Below are 15,718 nucleotides of genomic sequence, written 5' to 3' on the forward strand. Positions count from 1 at the left end.
TGTATTTTGGTGTGTTGTATTCACTTTCTTAAGATTTTGTGCATGTCTAGGCCATTAGAAACATCAAATTTCCAAAGGAATTAGATATGGGCAATAAGTATTCCAGACATGATTCCTGATGTATGGACATTTACTTCTTGTTCATGCATTTACACCCTTCTGCTCAGACAGGTAGAACATAGTCCAATATTTCTTTGCAACTAAATTGTGTTACCCAACAGTGATGGATCGATGGATGGCTCTTAAAAAGCAAATAATTTTTTGTAAACTGATCTGATGGCTCTAAAAAAGCAAATACACTTTTGGTTGTTCCTTTGTCCCTCAACTTAAGAACACATTATGGATCACAAATATCACCTGAATCAAACAAGAACATGAAAAGGTGTTTAGATTGACGATACACATCTTGACAAAATCCAAAAGGGAGACATGCTACATGTGTTTCATCTCTGATGCCACCTATGTACAACGCTACTACTTTGGTCCTTTGGAAAGGATGATCTTACATTCTTGATAAAGAATAAATGGAGATTAAATTCAGGAAGAAAAAAAATTAAATCAAAACTGTTATCGAACTATATAACATCCGTCTTGTTATTCAGACACAATCATGGGCACATGCTTCTTTCTCTCATTCTCAAGCTGATGCTTATGAATTCTTATCTCAAACAACCATTCCAGATTGCAACATGGAGACTGTGAAGAAACAAGCCCCCCCTATCCGAGCTGAAGGCTTTGACTTGACGAATCTTGTCAGCAAAATGGTCAGGATGTTCTTGAACTCTAGCATTCTGAGATGATGTTGTCGCCATCATTCACTTCGGTATGCTGTTCAAATTTGAACCATTTCCAGTTTGCATATAATCTAGCTTCATCATCAAAAGGAAGCGAATCGGTCGGAGGAGTCTCGAACTTGTGTGATGCAGAAATAACAGGTAGCTTTCTTCTATACTTTTGGGCCATCTCTTCAGCCTCAGAAAACACTTTCTGATAATGTAAGAATAACAATTTAGATGGAAATAGTAAAACAAGTATATGTATATCTAAAGCAAAAACGTGTCCTAGATTAAATAAACTGAAAGAGACATCACCTCCCTATCCGATAGAAAAAGTCCAGGCTCGCGTTCAAGATCTGCAATGCTGTTTGTACCACAACAAAATTATTCAAGAAAATGTATTATTTTTCATGGTAGTATGATCTTTAAGAAAATTATTTTACATATAATAATAAGCTTCATTACTAGTCTAAAACAAGATCATTAGAGTTCAGTATGACTCACAACTTGCAACACTATTTTCGTGATTCTACAACTTGCAAGCACAGACACACCAATGTTTAACATATATTGTGCCAATCAAACACCCAACCTTTCATTTCAGAATTCAGTATCGTACAAAATGAGGCTACTTTTGAAATTGAAGAAACAGACAAGAACAGAATATGATGGTTCATAATTACGAATTTGTTGATTTGGACTTGCAATAAATAATTGACAATGCAAAAAAAAAAAAAGAAATTGTCCAACACCCACCTAAGAGATATTTTGTCTGGAAACATTGACTTCACCACGAGAACCTTCACTTTTTCATCCACCTTTAGTACATCACTTACTGAAGAAACTCGGGCACGAGTTATATTTGAGATATGAAGCAACCCACTGCAGTTAGAAAGCCAGTGTAATTAGACTTTCTATCAGTAAAAAATTACAACTTAAGATATCTGTTATGTATTCAATAAAAGAAGCATTAAAACCTCTTTTTTCTATTAGCCAAAACTATGATATATTTCATAAAGACTATTATTTCTAGAATCAACCTTTAATCTGATGATACTAAACAAGAAGATACTCTGAGTTCAATATGTACTTTAGAATCGGATCATGAAAACATATCTTAAACTGACAGTTTTGGATCTTTTCCACAAGAGAGAGGGAGAGGGAGAGCACGTGCGCGCGCACGAGAGAGAGAGAGAGAGAGAGAGAGAGAAACCTATATATCAGTGTCACTGACAAAGTTTTCCGATAGTCATTTAAACAATAATCAACCGAAATTTTGGTGTCGTATCAAGCATAGACAACATACTGTAACTAAAACATATTTTTAAAAAGATACTGGACTCTGACACTTGACAGAAAAGAGATCACAACAAGAAATATTTTCAGGAAATTATGAAGAAATGTGTTTATTTGTCCTCAATGTTTCACTTTTGTGAGTCTTTGGCATCAATCTCTTCGGTGACTGATCCTGATCTTTATGAAAATTTAGCAAAACAATCAAGTCCTTACTCCTCAATCATTGGAACAAATGGTCAGGCATATAGGGTTACATAAGGTGGTCAACATAGTAACTAGAGACCTTCTTGTCATTTCATAGAAGAACCTGCAACAAAAAATAATCATATATATATATATATATATATATATATATATTGGTACTTTACTGCTAAGAATTGAAGCATATTGAATTCTTTATTGGATATTTTCTTATGCCTTGGTTACAGCAGATTGCATATCCTAATGCCATGTTATTCTTCATCATTAATAATTGACTTTTGTGGCAGGTTGGTTGCCAATAGAAGAATACCCTCTATTGGGGTTCCCTCCAATTCAAGAAGAAAACACCTCCCAAGAGATATCACTAGAAATTATTGGACTAACTAATTAATTTTATTAAGCGTAAAAAAAATATAATAACCAAAAATGTTATTGATTTACAATGTACTATACATATTGCATTAATAAGCACGTTGGAAACGATTAAATAATTCCATACCAAGAACTGCTACAGATTCCACAGTGGTAAAGTAACCTGCCTCTAAAATACTGTTCACTTCTCTGGTACATGGCCAATTCCTGACTTAGGACTACTACCTTCTAGAGTTTTGCCTTTGGATCAATTCTAATCAATTCATGCATCTTTCAACCCTTCCAAATTGACCCGCACATTGTCCCCTGCGGGAAATAGAAAGTCTTCATTGTGTCCAATCTCCATCACCCAGTGGCTGTAGAACTTCCAACTGGAGCCAACTATGATTTTACCAGATCAGTACAATTTCTGACACAAAAATCATTAGACTAGAAATATGCATCTTGTGGCTCTAAAATTCTGTGTCCCATCTTCTGAAATTGGTTGGACCTTCGCAAGACTGTCTCTATGCTCCATAGATACTTCCCTGCCTCTTAGATCCATTTGACCCAAAATCGGAGATCATAAATCATAACAGTTATAGCCCTTTGCCTAGACAAGACTCCAATACCTGGTGCTTACCAACTATTACTTGCTGGGCCAACCAAGCATTGGCATCGTATCATAAACCTTCGAACAGTTCAGTATACCACTTGTATTTGCCTTTAATTATTTTATTCAGTAATATCAGGTAGTTCCAGTTTAGCATACAGCTCAGTATCTTGTTACAATAACTGTTAGACAGACCGGTGTGGAATCAGCAATTAAGCCCTCGGTTTTACTGATAAAGTTAATAAATTGGTGGCAGAAGGGATGAGTATCGAGAAGTATTTGATTAAACATAGTTCTATTTTCTCAGAGTGTAAGAAAATGAAGCACATATTTGAAAGTGCTGGCACAAGGACGCACAATTTGATCAAACATAGTTCTATTTTCTCAGAATGTAAGAAAATGAAGCACACGTTTGAAAGTGCTGGCACAAGGACACACAATTCAGCCTCAGCTGATGGTAAATGAATTCCTTGTTAGAATATCCATCGGTATACTCATAAAATTGCACTGTATAAGCAAATTAATATAGCAAAGTGCACAAAAGAATGAAGTTACAAGTTCAACAAAAGCCAAGGGTGTTTGGCAGTACACTGTTAGTGGGAGAAGATTCTGACATAAACCCAAGAAACAAAATCTACACAACCAACCTTAACTAGCAGGAAAGAAAGGCAGACTGTCAGCGCTAAGATAAGACTGAAGTGTTGAAGGATTACCTTATCTGAGAAAAAATTAACTTGTCCAGAAAATTTTGGATCTTTAGCAAGCTACCAACCAGTACAAAGAAGCAAGCAAACACAAAAACAGGAGCTTCAGTAATGCCAATTTACCAGGAACAGACTTTCTGAAAGCAACAATTCTTCCTTTCAGAACAAAGTACAATAATGGTAAATGGAAGTTCTCATCAGTCTGTATTCAGTCTTAGTGTAGAAGCCAAAAAGCATATATACATATTTTCCGAGTATTGAAACCTTGAGAACTGAACATTATAACCATCATCCTATAATCTCTTAAGAACATATTGCTTGAACTGCTAATAGTCAAGACAACTGTTCATGACCTACCGGTAACTTTAATATGTATAAAGATACCAGAAATGCCTATTTTTTCAGTTAACACACAGCTATGATACACAATTGCATATGAAATCTGTGTTCAATAAATTAAATACGACAAAGATGCCAAGGCCAGGTTGCTTGTACCTCCGGTTTGTGGCACCTATCCTAATTTGTGCTCCAAATGGAAGAATTTTGCACACGGTTCCTTCTATAAGTGTTCCTTCTTTCAGGTTCATCATATCCTACAGAAGAAAAGACATCCAGATATGTAAGCATCTCATAGGATCTCACAACATATATTAAGCAACAAAACAGGTTGAAGATCATTCTAACATAACATATTAAAAAGCAAATAACTTCCAAAGAGCGATTATCAGTCTAGTGCTTCTTGTAAATGATCACTCCTCTAATCACATTTTAGAAGCAATCAGGTATATATAATGAACATTTTATGTATTGCTTACAAGTCAAGACATTGATATTTCAGAAACCAATATGTAATGTGCCAAGAGATGAGAGGAAAGATAACAGCCTTATATTGCAATACTTTCAGTCTTGGTCAGCATGATAATAGCAGCTGATAAACCAATTTATCTATCAAGATCACATGGGAATAAACAATAGCCATAAGAGGTTAAATCAACCATCCTTGGTTGATATATGACATCTTCCGTCCTTGGTTGGATAAACAATTGGAGAAGGGAGCAATGCTAAAATCAACCAACTTGTCCTGCACCACCGATCCCTACAGATCATAATGGCATTTATGATGAACTCCAAACAGCTAGTTAGAATTCACATTGACAATGTCCATCATGGTATGGTCCTTCCACTAATTACACGAGCTTATACACTTTAAGGCACTTGGTAAGCCTCATTCTTTACAGTTTTTCAGCAAATTGGTTTACTACAGTGATTATGGGTATCAACTTGTTCTGTTGGTTTCTCTGCATGGACTGACATGCTAAGATGAGGTTACCAAGTGCACACTGGACTAACACGTTTGAAGATGTAAATTGCTCATGCACAAAGCTGTGTTACCCTAGGTTAACATCACATCAGAACCTTAGAGCAGGTCATATGTGATTATGGTTTTAATCTTGAGAAGTACGTCGAGGCATTAAGGAAAATTGTGATACCTCAAGAGTCCCACATGGAGAAATGATAGGATAGATTGGCATATAAGACTTCATGAACATATTATCAGCAACCTGGGTTCAAGCTTTTTTGACCTTGTTGTAAAAGGCCAGTTCTATTGAGTTGTTTGGCCAATAGGTCTATCAGGTGACATAAATTAAATCCTAAGGGATACCATAATTAATTCATGTTTACATGTATAAGATTGCTTTATAAGTTCCAAGCCGAGAAGTGGTGGCATAAAAGGTCTACAGAACCTCTGAGAACAATAAGTTTTCAAGATAATAGATGGCTCTTAAAGTCCAGATTTAACTGATATACGGCTTATATTACATCCTTATGGGATTAAAGCATGCCTAAGATACCAGTCAACTTTAAATTTAGAAGCAAAGTAAACAATAGATACTTAAAAATAAAGACAGAAGCATTCAAAACAAAGTAAAACAGATGTCTTAAGTTTTAACTAAAGTCAGAAGCATTAGAAGCAAAGTAAAACAGATGTTTTAAACTAAAAACAGAAGCATGACTAACAACTAACCCAGGCTTCTCTCTCACTAATTATCAAGTCATTAGTTGCTTCATCGATCCTGATAATACACACGTACATCCTGCGGCTGACCTGCAAAGAAATACAAGTGGGGAAATCTACTTTTTTGAACTTTACAAACATATTAGACATAATCGAAAAGCATGAAAAACTGTATTGTCAAGAAGCTACTTTTCTTATTTTGATAGGAAGTGGCGGCCCCCATAACACAGGCCACAGGGGGACCATAATACCACCACAGAGTCACAGACCATAAGAAGCATAAACCTATTGAAGCACAGAGCACATGGACGGGTCATGCACCATAATGGTGGGGGAATGTTGAATTTTTACAAGATGGGGATTAAACCCTAGACTAATCCACATGGCCTAACGCCAGTCAGATCGAGATTGAAATCCTTGGCTCTATAATCCAAGAGAATATATGATATAGTTCAAGTGTTCAAATAAGATAATTTGCATGTCAGAAACAAAAGCTTTATCGGAAAGTTTACTTACATTGTCTTTTAAATCTGTGAAATTCTTTATTCTATTCATCAATTCAGCTTTAGGGAGGAATGCACGCAAACCCTGAAGATCAACAAAGTATCATAGTCCAATACATTAAGATAAGCTTATAATCAACTATATAAAAGACCAATAAATACATACCTCAATTCTAGTAAGAAGGCCACCAGTGTTCCACTCAAAAATTTTTACCTCTATAGGCTCATTCAATTGCATTATCTGCATGGACCATGTACAAACTATTACATCAAAAAAAGTGATTTCTTACTTCAAGTTTATCCACCAATAATGATAAAGCATGCCCAAAACATCATCCATCATCACCATGTGTGGTTTATTATAGGAAAAGAGAGGAACGAATAAAAGTTAAGAGGGAGCATACTTGAGCTTGGACTAGTACATGCTTAAATCTAACCCACCTCCCAAATTTAATTCTGCTTTTTTGTGATCAAGACTAAGCAAACACAACTTACATGCATCACACCTTAACAATGTCGTTAGGAGCATGACAGTAGGATTAGTTACTGAGGGACACCCCTTTATGAAATAATGTGGACCAGAAGATTTCTTTATTCAACCCCTCTTATGCAAATTCTAGATAGACAATAAATACAAGAAAATCCCAAATACAGGGAAAAAACAGAAGAAAAACTGATAAAACGAAATTCAACCCTTTTCAAAATTATATCTAACCCAAATATTTCTGAAGCGAAGCCACATTTAAGCCTTCTACGAACTACCTAACCATGTGATGAAGTTTTATCATCGAGGGTCAAGATGTGCTTGTTGTAATCTTCTCATAATCCACAACTAATAAAAACCAATCTGTCCATCTTCTCATCAAATTCAATAGGGTTTGTGTTTAAATTAAATATCAGCATAACTCTATCTCCATAGCATATCCAATCTCAAAAGTTAATATTTTCATTTCAAATAAAAAAACATGCTTCCACTATCAGGCCCACATCAAGGATGTTTCTTTTGAACAACATTGAGACTTGCTATTGAACATCCTAAATATGCCTTCTAAGATGCACTTCAGAGGGACAAAAATGTTTTGAGGAAGGCCACAATATTTGCAATCCGTTACTCTTTGACTGCAATGCTTAAATCAACATGATGGAAGCTAGATGCATATCTAACAATTAAAGGCCGTCAAACCATCAAAAGAATCCCAAGATTAACAAGAAAATGGGTGGACAGGACAGACATCCTGAAGAACAGGTCGAAGTTACAATTCAAAACATCATGAACTAAAAGAGGCCTGACATTGAAAATAAAAGGTTCCCAGTAGCACATATAATCTAGAATTCAAATTGAACAAAATGCTACAAAACCGAAAGAAGGCCCGTCTCATCGCCCAGCAATCCCATCAAGCAAAACTAACGTACGATGACATGAATCATTCCAGAAAGAGTAAGCGTAGAGAACCTGCCTCACTCGGTGCCACGCGACCCGCCGGAACATCCTTCTCGTAGACAGGAGCGGCCGTCCACTCAGCGTGCGACCGAGCACCTCCGCGAAGAGAATCGTCCCGACTTCAACGACGGGCCTCCCTGCCACTTTCCCCCCACTCAACGCCTCCTCGTCCTTCAGAATTCCCATCTTCCCAGGCACCGTGTATTCGGCCGCATCCTTGTCCCGATCGCAAAGCAGGAAGGGCAATTCCGCTTCATATAGCGGCAGCACCTCCTTGGTCAGCATCGTACCAAGCATGTCGGCGCCAACATTAACATCGAGTCTGTTCTCATTTCCTGACACGACGACGCCGACCACCAGATCCCCGGGCTTGGGCTCGTAGTACTGGACTTCCACTCTCTCCTTGTCCTTCTCCTCCACCTCAGCTTCGGCTTCGGCGGCCGCCTCGGCGTCGCTCTCTTCGCCGGAGATGATGAGACCCTCCTCCGCGGAATCTCTGGCTTTGAAGAACTTCAAAAAGGGAGCCAATGCCTCATCCGAGTCGGGGGGCTTCCGAGGGTCGTCGTCGTCATCGTCGTCGCTGGGGACGGGGGAGGGCTTGCTGTGAAGCAGAAGCTCGAGGTCTAACTCCTTGGACGGGTGGGGGTCTTGGGCGGCAGCGGCGGCTAGCAAGCGGCGGAATGGGCCGGCGCGAGGACGTCGCCCACCAAAGAAGGGTCTCCCGGCGAGGGATAAAAAGGGAAGGGGAAGGGTAGGCTTGCTGTCGAAGGAGGCGAAGGAGAACAGAGGATGGCAGCAGTGGCTTCGCAACGCCGTCATCGTCGTCGTCGATGCCCTCTCCCTCTTCTCTCGCGCCACAACTCAGTGTTATCTACTCCAAGATAGCAAAATACTGTGGATCGAGGCTAACGTACGCCGGCCTGGTGATCCATCTTACAGGCCCTACAAAGTTGGGCTGGCCCAGTTCACGCATCTCCAAGAAAGATAACACCTCGTATCCAACGGCGGGGAAGTCACGCTGCAAAGAGAGGACCTTTATCTAGTTAAACAAGAGAACATTTCATGATCATTTAACAGCAATGAATGAGGGTGACCTTTTGATACCACAAACAAGTCACCCATCTCTATCCTAATTGATACCAATATGATCAATGATTGAATGTTCTTTAAAGCCTATTTGTTTATTTTTAGGCACATTGAAATTATACATACAGTCATCCAAATTTAATACCTGCAATTACTACTTGTAGCGTTTCTTTTTGCCTAAAACTATTATTTCCAGACTTTTCAATGATAGGTCTCACCAAATATCTCCTCAGGGAAGCCAATCTTGCTGCGAGCTATTGGGTGCAGACTGAGATGTCCGGCGCAGGGACTGTTGTCATTGGTCCCACTGTCGATCTCATACATTGGCGTTCAAGGTGTCGTCGACACTGCAAGACATGTCACATGAATCATGAATGATTGGTTCAGTACAATAAGAATCATAGGTTTATTTGGATAAATTTCTTGTGAAAAGAGATGCAAAAATCACAGGGTCGAAGATCGCCAGAACAGACACTAACTATATGCAACTTGGAAGAGACGAGAATTGAGTTCTCTTCCTATCTCTTCACCGAACTCTGTAAGGCACAACAAAAACTATCTGATAAATAGTACTGAGAAGAGGATGGAAAACTCCCCCATAATATGGAGTCGAATTAGCAGTAACTTTAGACATCATGCTTCATGGGAACTGATGAGTCCAATAATGAGAACCAGCCCTCCACTGTGCATTATGCATCCCATTGAGCAAATATAGTAATGGACGGGCATTGTCCCGAAGTATAGCAGAGAGTTACTAATACAAGGTAGCAGCAGAACCAAGAATTTACAATACCATGGCAGTGTTCCATTATTCTTGACAGATGTAGATTTGGTGCGAATGGCACACAAGGCATCATAAGCATTATTAAGTTGGCAGGATCGGAGCACTCTTCCAGTAGGCAGATTCGACGTCCTCTTCAACCTGACTATCCATCAACGCCTGAATACAAGGTTGCAGACTTCTTCAGCCAGTACTGTTGGAACCTCTGCCTTGCGTACTCCATATAATCGAAGTCTATTTTGTTTACATGTTCCTACCAGGAAAAGAGAATCGATCATCCCTAAGTGTAGAACACGTATGATTACCAAAACCAACAGAGAACACCAGAGACATGAAGCAGCTTACAGATATTATTCCCCACAAACCCCACAGGAGATGGCTTGCCAAAGCATATTTCTCAATATTCATCAGCAGATTCTCAACCTCGGCGTCTCCTGGTTTCTCACCTATTAAGAAAAAGAGATGGTCTCTCTCAGATGTCAAAAGATTTGGTCCTAGTTGATATTTTGACTGCATTCATTCACAAATCATATGGTACAAGTGAATAAACTCGAGGTAAAAGCACACTGTCATGGCATGACAAGTTTCACAACTGAAAATAAGAAATATTCTACCACGAGCAATGAAATTTTGCTAAAACAGATTCTTGTAGTTTATTTTTTAAAATTCTCAATGGATTTGTAGAAATTGTGCATTATTATCTTTTTCTCAATTGAAGCAAGTTAACAATGTCACAAATCTGATTAGCCCTGTCATTTGCAAGAGAATTGCAATATATCTCTTTCATATTTCTAATCGGAACAATGAAGTCCACTTACCCATTTCACTACTCAGTATGTTTTTGTGCATCTAAAAAAATATGGTAAGCCAATTTAAAATGTAACACTCATTATAAAATGTAATATCATCACTAAAAGTTTACCATCTGTAGTTCTACCTCAAGTATGATAGCTTGTGTTTGAATCAATATGACGAGCAAAGAAAATTTATTTTCATAAATCTAGACAAATAACTATGTTATGCTCAGTCTTTCAGGAGGCATGTTTTTAATTGATGTTACTTCATATTATAACTATGTTACTTACTTGACAAACAACTTGTATCCCATCGAAACTTAAAATTTTTCAAGTATGCAAAGCTGTTAACTTAGTGAAATAAAAAGCTAGTAAGAGACAGTGATGATTCTATTTGTGTCAGTGGTTTAAACCTTCTTTACCTGAAGAACCAAGATATAGCTTTACAAATCTTTGACGCTCCTCATGATCTATGCCATAGTAGACACAAAGTCAGACTTTGATGACATGGTGTTAATCTAGTTGATGTTAACTTTTAACTTTGATGAGTCATAATAGAAAAGTAGGAATATAGATACATATTAAAAAAAAAAAAAGCGTACAAAGAAATAAATCACCTGGATATTTGCTATAGTCCAATATGTGAGGCGTTTTGCTGTGGTAATCAGCAGCCATCTCGCAGAAGTGATTAGCAAGATCATATGCGACAGGGTTGAAACTTGCATACTCATAGTCCTGTCAGGAACAAAAACAACGAAATATAGAGATGCATAAATCAAGTCTATGGTAGTTGGATATCCAAGCAGTGGATATGGGGGACAAGGGTCAAACTTGAGAAGTACCGATATGCTGAAAACAATGTCCAGGTGAAGAATTGTTGGCACTAAATGGTACAACAGTAACAGGCTGCCATGTTAATCGAGAACAAAGCTTAAATGTTTGTAAGAAAATCTAAATCGTTCATAATCAAAGACAACAAAATGCAGTTGCAAGCATGTGCCAATCATGTAGTATGCAAACTAATGATGTAAGGGTTACTTCAGATGACTATTTAACGATCATGTTACTGCTCAAAATCCAGAGAACTGAAAGGTTTGCTCAATGTATATTAGTTAATTTCAACTGGAAATCATTTCTTTACCAAAAATTTCTTACATCACACTTTTTATGTAAGAACATTGAGTATCATTGAAAGATCAAAAAAGTAAGTCCACACGTCTAACTGTCAATATTGGTACATATGTTAGTTATTTCCACTTGTAAGATAACATGGTTTGGCTATTATTAATACATGTCATCTCCATATTAACAGATAGTGAAGGAAAAAAAACTCACTGTATCATTTACCATGACCAAGTAATGGTAACAAGGGGAACCATGAGCGTCATTTACTTAGTGCTGTAGTTTTAACTGAGTGAGATTGTATGTATTGTTGACAGAACAACTTACTATGATAGTCACTACTCTGGTCTCTTCATCAATCATAATGTTGCCATACTGAAGATCATTATGGCAAAAGCCAATCCTCTGATCCTCTTCAGAAAGTTCATTCTCCAATGTCATGATCTCCTCCTCTAATGCGTCCAAGCAAAACTCTTCAATTTCTTCAGCAGGGTAGAAGCTCTTGGCTACTTTAAGCCAGCATCTACGAAAGAAGAGTCAGCATCCAAATATGGCAACGATTTCATAAAAGCACATAATAGCCAAAGAATTCCAGCACCATACCTCAATCTGCCCCAGAGGAGTACAGTTCTGTGACCAGGCATATCAAGATCATGGAACTCTCTTAACTTTGATGCTATGAGACCAGATATTTCTGGGTCACGAAGGTCAACAGCCGAAAGTGTCTGCAATATCCAATGTGACAAGCAGGATAAGAGAAGATCTTTATCTTCGTGATAGTATTATACTATTATCAACCAAATGCATTCTCTACTCGTATGGTTTTCACTTCCAGCAGGGAGAACAATGAGAAAAACGTCCGTAAAGCAATTATAGGCCCAAAAGATGTTCTTATGGTAAATGATAATTTCAGACTGCAAGATATTGGAGAACCTCTTTAACTCTATCCGACAGCACAGATATGTATGTGGAATCAAAGGAACAGAGAAATGGTCATTTGCAAAATATTTTGTATAAAAAAGTTACTGTATTCAATTTAATTAAGATTCTTTTCCTTTTCCTTTAACTTTTGGATAAAAAAGAGGGTGCTTCAGGTACCGGCAATAATGGATATAAATTCTCATTGATATCAAAGTTCGCTTATGGGAATTGACTTACTTTCATGAATTTTCTCAATCAACGTGGAAGCTTTTTCTTTACGGAATTCAATGCTGAACTACCAAATCAGATGCCCGAGATTTCGCACCCGTTATAAAATCTAATATTCCTCGTCTCTGTACTTTTTGTCTTAAATCAATCAAAGAGGATCCACAGTGACGAAAGGTTTGCATAAATCAAACAAGCTACATGCTTCAGTCTACATCCACATATAGTGGGGGAAAATGCCGAAGTCAAATTCTTGACATCACAAGTTACCAAAATATCAAGAAACTCAAGAGAAAGCAGATAAAAAGATTCTAGAAATTGGGAGGGACAGGGATCTTTGTAAGGAAATCACAGAAGCACATCGACTCGCAGCCAAGAAAAAACGAGGAAAATAAAGGGGATTAATCGGAATAAATTATTCCGCTTCGGAGTTATTTGGTATAGATTAACTCGAATTCGGAGAGAAGCACCAAAAAGAACACCAACCAATTTTGTAATTTGTGAGGAAACGTAAAAAAATCATGATTTTTCGTACCCTGGCGTGAATGAACTCCTCGACGCGGCCGTTGGGAAAGCGGCCAAGGAGGAGCGGCCCCTGTCCGTGCCTGGACAGGCACTCGAACGTCCGGATCTCTTCCTCGCGGTCGAAGAACACGTCCACTCCTTCGCCGTAGATGCGGACCAGCACCGTATGGGGTCGTTTCCCGGCAGCCGTGGCGCAGGTTGGCCAGTTGACCTGGTAGACCTCATTGGTCAGGGCTCCCTTGAGGGGCACCACCTCGAGCGCCATGGAGTCGGCCACGTCGCACCAGCTGGAGGCCAGCCGCTGCAAGATCCCCCTCGCCTCCTCGGGAATCCTCCTCTCCACCTCCTCGGGAATCCTTCCTTCCACCTCCTCCATCCCCCCACAGATGCCATCCCCAACCACAATCCCCACCATCTAGTGCTTCTTTTTCTCCTTCTGGCTTCTTCTTCCTTCTTCCGACGCTCTGAGAAAGCTTGAGAGAAATCAACGAGAAGATTCCGATACAGATTCTTGCCGGATTCAGGAAGATTCACCGACCACCACCACCTAAAAAAGGAAGCAAGGAAGGAAGGAATCAAGAAAAGAGGATCACACGTTGCTGTTGACGGAAGACGATCAAGCCAATGGCGGTCCGGAGGAGGGGAAGATGAGGAGTCGACCCGCAGACGCCGAGGTTGGTGGGAACGGGGCCGCGCTAAGTACTGGCTTCGAAGCGCAGCACGGAGAGGTATATAAAAGCAAGACCGGCACGAGGTGGGCGACCCAACGGCCAGCCTTCACTCGCCATCGGACGGTCCAAGCAGCGACACGATGGAAGGACCTTTCGACGATGGCGACGTGGGGACACGCGTCTGACAGGTCGACCGATGCCTGTTGCATCGGACGGTCGTCATCCGTCCCGCTCTCTTGAATCGCGTACTTCAAAACAAACGGACCATTTCCCGTATTCCGACCACCCGCCACGATGAGACGCCTTCCATTACTGTCCACGCATTCAAAGCGAGACGGACGCTGTTTTTAATTGGACAACGACGTCCTGGGTCGCATGGGCCCTCAAGGTGAGGTCACCCCTGCTGCATCCGCGGGTCCCACGTGCCCTGAGAGGGGTAAGTAGGTGTTGCTTCTTAACTCGGGTAGATTATACGGACACATTTAATTGCATTATATACATATACGCATTCTCCACATAGCAAAATGTTCTATACAGGACATGCACACTGAGGGAGCAGATGGGTTGGTGGATGGTGACCGGACACTTAGGAAACGGGAGAAGAAGAAGAAGACATCAAATCTGATAGCAATCTGCTTTTGTAAACCAAGTCAACCATGAGAGCAGCTCGCGGAAAGCTTATCCATGTACGTGGCGTCAAAGATAAAAGAAGTCGGCACAGTAGAGGTCTTGTTTCCTCGTTTCAGGAAGAGAAACACTGAGATCAAACTTAGTTTAGTAGTATTTTTCCAATTACTTCGAAGAATTGGCGTGGTGTCTAAATCACAGACGGAAGACTTTTGACTAAGGAGGCCAGTTCTACAGTTCTTGTGCTCCAGCATGTCAAACATATCGCAGAGAAAAGTGTCTACGAAAACGATAGCTGATGTTGATGATGAAAGAAAGGTACGTATTTCTATTGCACGATAAGATTCGTTTGTTCACATGAAATGGATAGGCATATAAAATATCACATTGTACTCGGGAACTCCAGAAAAATCTCTCAGCGCTATATCTGTAAAGATAAATCAATCGTCACATTGCTGAAGGTTCTATGCAGATAAATACTGGCAAAAGGTGGACTGTAAGTCTCAGAACATTTGTGCTTGCGGATTTCATGATGATGATGAAGGTTGTTTTGATGAATAGAATCACTGGTTATATATGCCTGCGTGATCAGCATAAGGAGTAAGGGAGGGAGGTCTGAGGGCACTCGACTACTTTGGTTCGATACTCTTCCACTGGGAGTCTTTTGTTGGCTCAAGAGCGACGTTATATTCTTTATCAGAAAGGAAAAGAGCTTCATTCTTCATAAAGTCATTGACTCTTTCTTCCGCCATTCTTTTTCCGAGAAGATGAGACGAGGGATTCTCCCATCTCGCCCACCCTTCCTTTGCTCCTTTATCCTCGTTCATATCACGCAAGAGCATGATTACACGCTATAAATTAAGCCGGTTTTCTGACGATAAGATCATACCGTATCTCTTTCCATCAGGTTTCAGAACGAGCAGAAGCCACACGGCGTAAACATTTCATGGTTCAGCCACCCTTGGCTGCAATACTACTTAGCTTTTGCAAAGGCGGACAGAGTGCCGCTGCTTTCTCTCGATCGCGATCATGTTTTCTGATGCCAATTGCAGCAGGAGATATGC

The 15,718-nt window shown here is 39.6% G+C and overlaps 2 protein-coding genes across 3 annotated transcripts; both read right to left on the reverse strand.

The window, feature by feature from the left end:
- Positions 1-375: 375 nt before the first annotated feature.
- Positions 376-9,921, reverse strand: LOC135633293 (protein PIGMENT DEFECTIVE 338, chloroplastic-like). Its single transcript, XM_065142596.1, has 10 exons — positions 9,782-9,921; positions 9,207-9,335; positions 7,915-8,920; positions 6,628-6,702; positions 6,475-6,546; positions 5,968-6,048; positions 4,437-4,534; positions 1,533-1,658; positions 1,092-1,140; positions 376-987 (listed from the first exon to the last, which is right to left on the reverse strand). The coding sequence occupies exons 3-10, from the start codon at positions 8,719-8,721 to the stop codon at positions 784-786; spliced, it is 1,512 nt and encodes a 503-aa protein (XP_064998668.1). The 5' UTR covers positions 8,722-8,920; positions 9,207-9,335; positions 9,782-9,921; the 3' UTR covers positions 376-783.
- LOC135633294 (probable choline kinase 2) lies at positions 9,651-14,068 on the reverse strand. 2 transcript variants are annotated; one of them, XM_065142597.1, is made up of 7 exons: positions 13,367-14,068; positions 12,289-12,410; positions 12,013-12,208; positions 11,181-11,298; positions 10,986-11,033; positions 10,115-10,215; positions 9,651-10,022 (listed from the first exon to the last, which is right to left on the reverse strand). In XM_065142597.1, the coding sequence occupies exons 1-7, from the start codon at positions 13,769-13,771 to the stop codon at positions 9,915-9,917; spliced, it is 1,098 nt and encodes a 365-aa protein (XP_064998669.1). In that variant the 5' UTR covers positions 13,772-14,068; the 3' UTR covers positions 9,651-9,914. The 2 variants fall into 2 exon arrangements, with proteins under 2 accessions (XP_064998669.1, XP_064998670.1); XM_065142598.1 differs by lacking the exons at positions 9,651-10,022; positions 10,115-10,215; positions 10,986-11,033 and adding an exon at positions 11,406-11,469.
- Positions 14,069-15,718: the final 1,650 nt, after the last annotated feature.

This window comes from Musa acuminata, chromosome BXJ3-3 (assembly GCF_036884655.1).
Source record: "Musa acuminata AAA Group cultivar baxijiao chromosome BXJ3-3, Cavendish_Baxijiao_AAA, whole genome shotgun sequence".
NCBI classification, from domain to species: Eukaryota; Viridiplantae; Streptophyta; class Magnoliopsida; order Zingiberales; family Musaceae; genus Musa; species Musa acuminata.

Bases quoted from the DNA above. Each gene is read 5' to 3' on its own strand.
- LOC135633294 (XM_065142597.1), bottom strand. From the start codon at position 13,771: ATGGTGGGGATTGTGGTTGGGGATGGCATCTGTGGGGGGATGGAGGAG. The intron at 12,411-13,366 runs GTACGAAAAATC...TGGATATTGCAG, and splicing joins AGGAGTTCATTCACGCCAGG to ACACTTTCGGCTGTTGACCT. The intron at 10,023-10,114 runs GTAAGCTGCTTC...TTTTCCTGGTAG, and splicing joins GTTTGTGGGGAATAATATCT to GAACATGTAAACAAAATAGA.
- LOC135633293 (XM_065142596.1), bottom strand. From the start codon at position 8,721: ATGACGGCGTTGCGAAGCCACTGCTGCCATCCTCTGTTCTCCTTCGCC. The intron at 6,703-7,914 runs GTTCTCTACGCT...TGGTCCATGCAG, and splicing joins CGTGGCACCGAGTGAGGCAG to ATAATGCAATTGAATGAGCC. The intron at 6,049-6,474 runs GTAAGTAAACTT...ATTTCTTTGCAG, and splicing joins TCACAGATTTAAAAGACAAT to GTCAGCCGCAGGATGTACGT.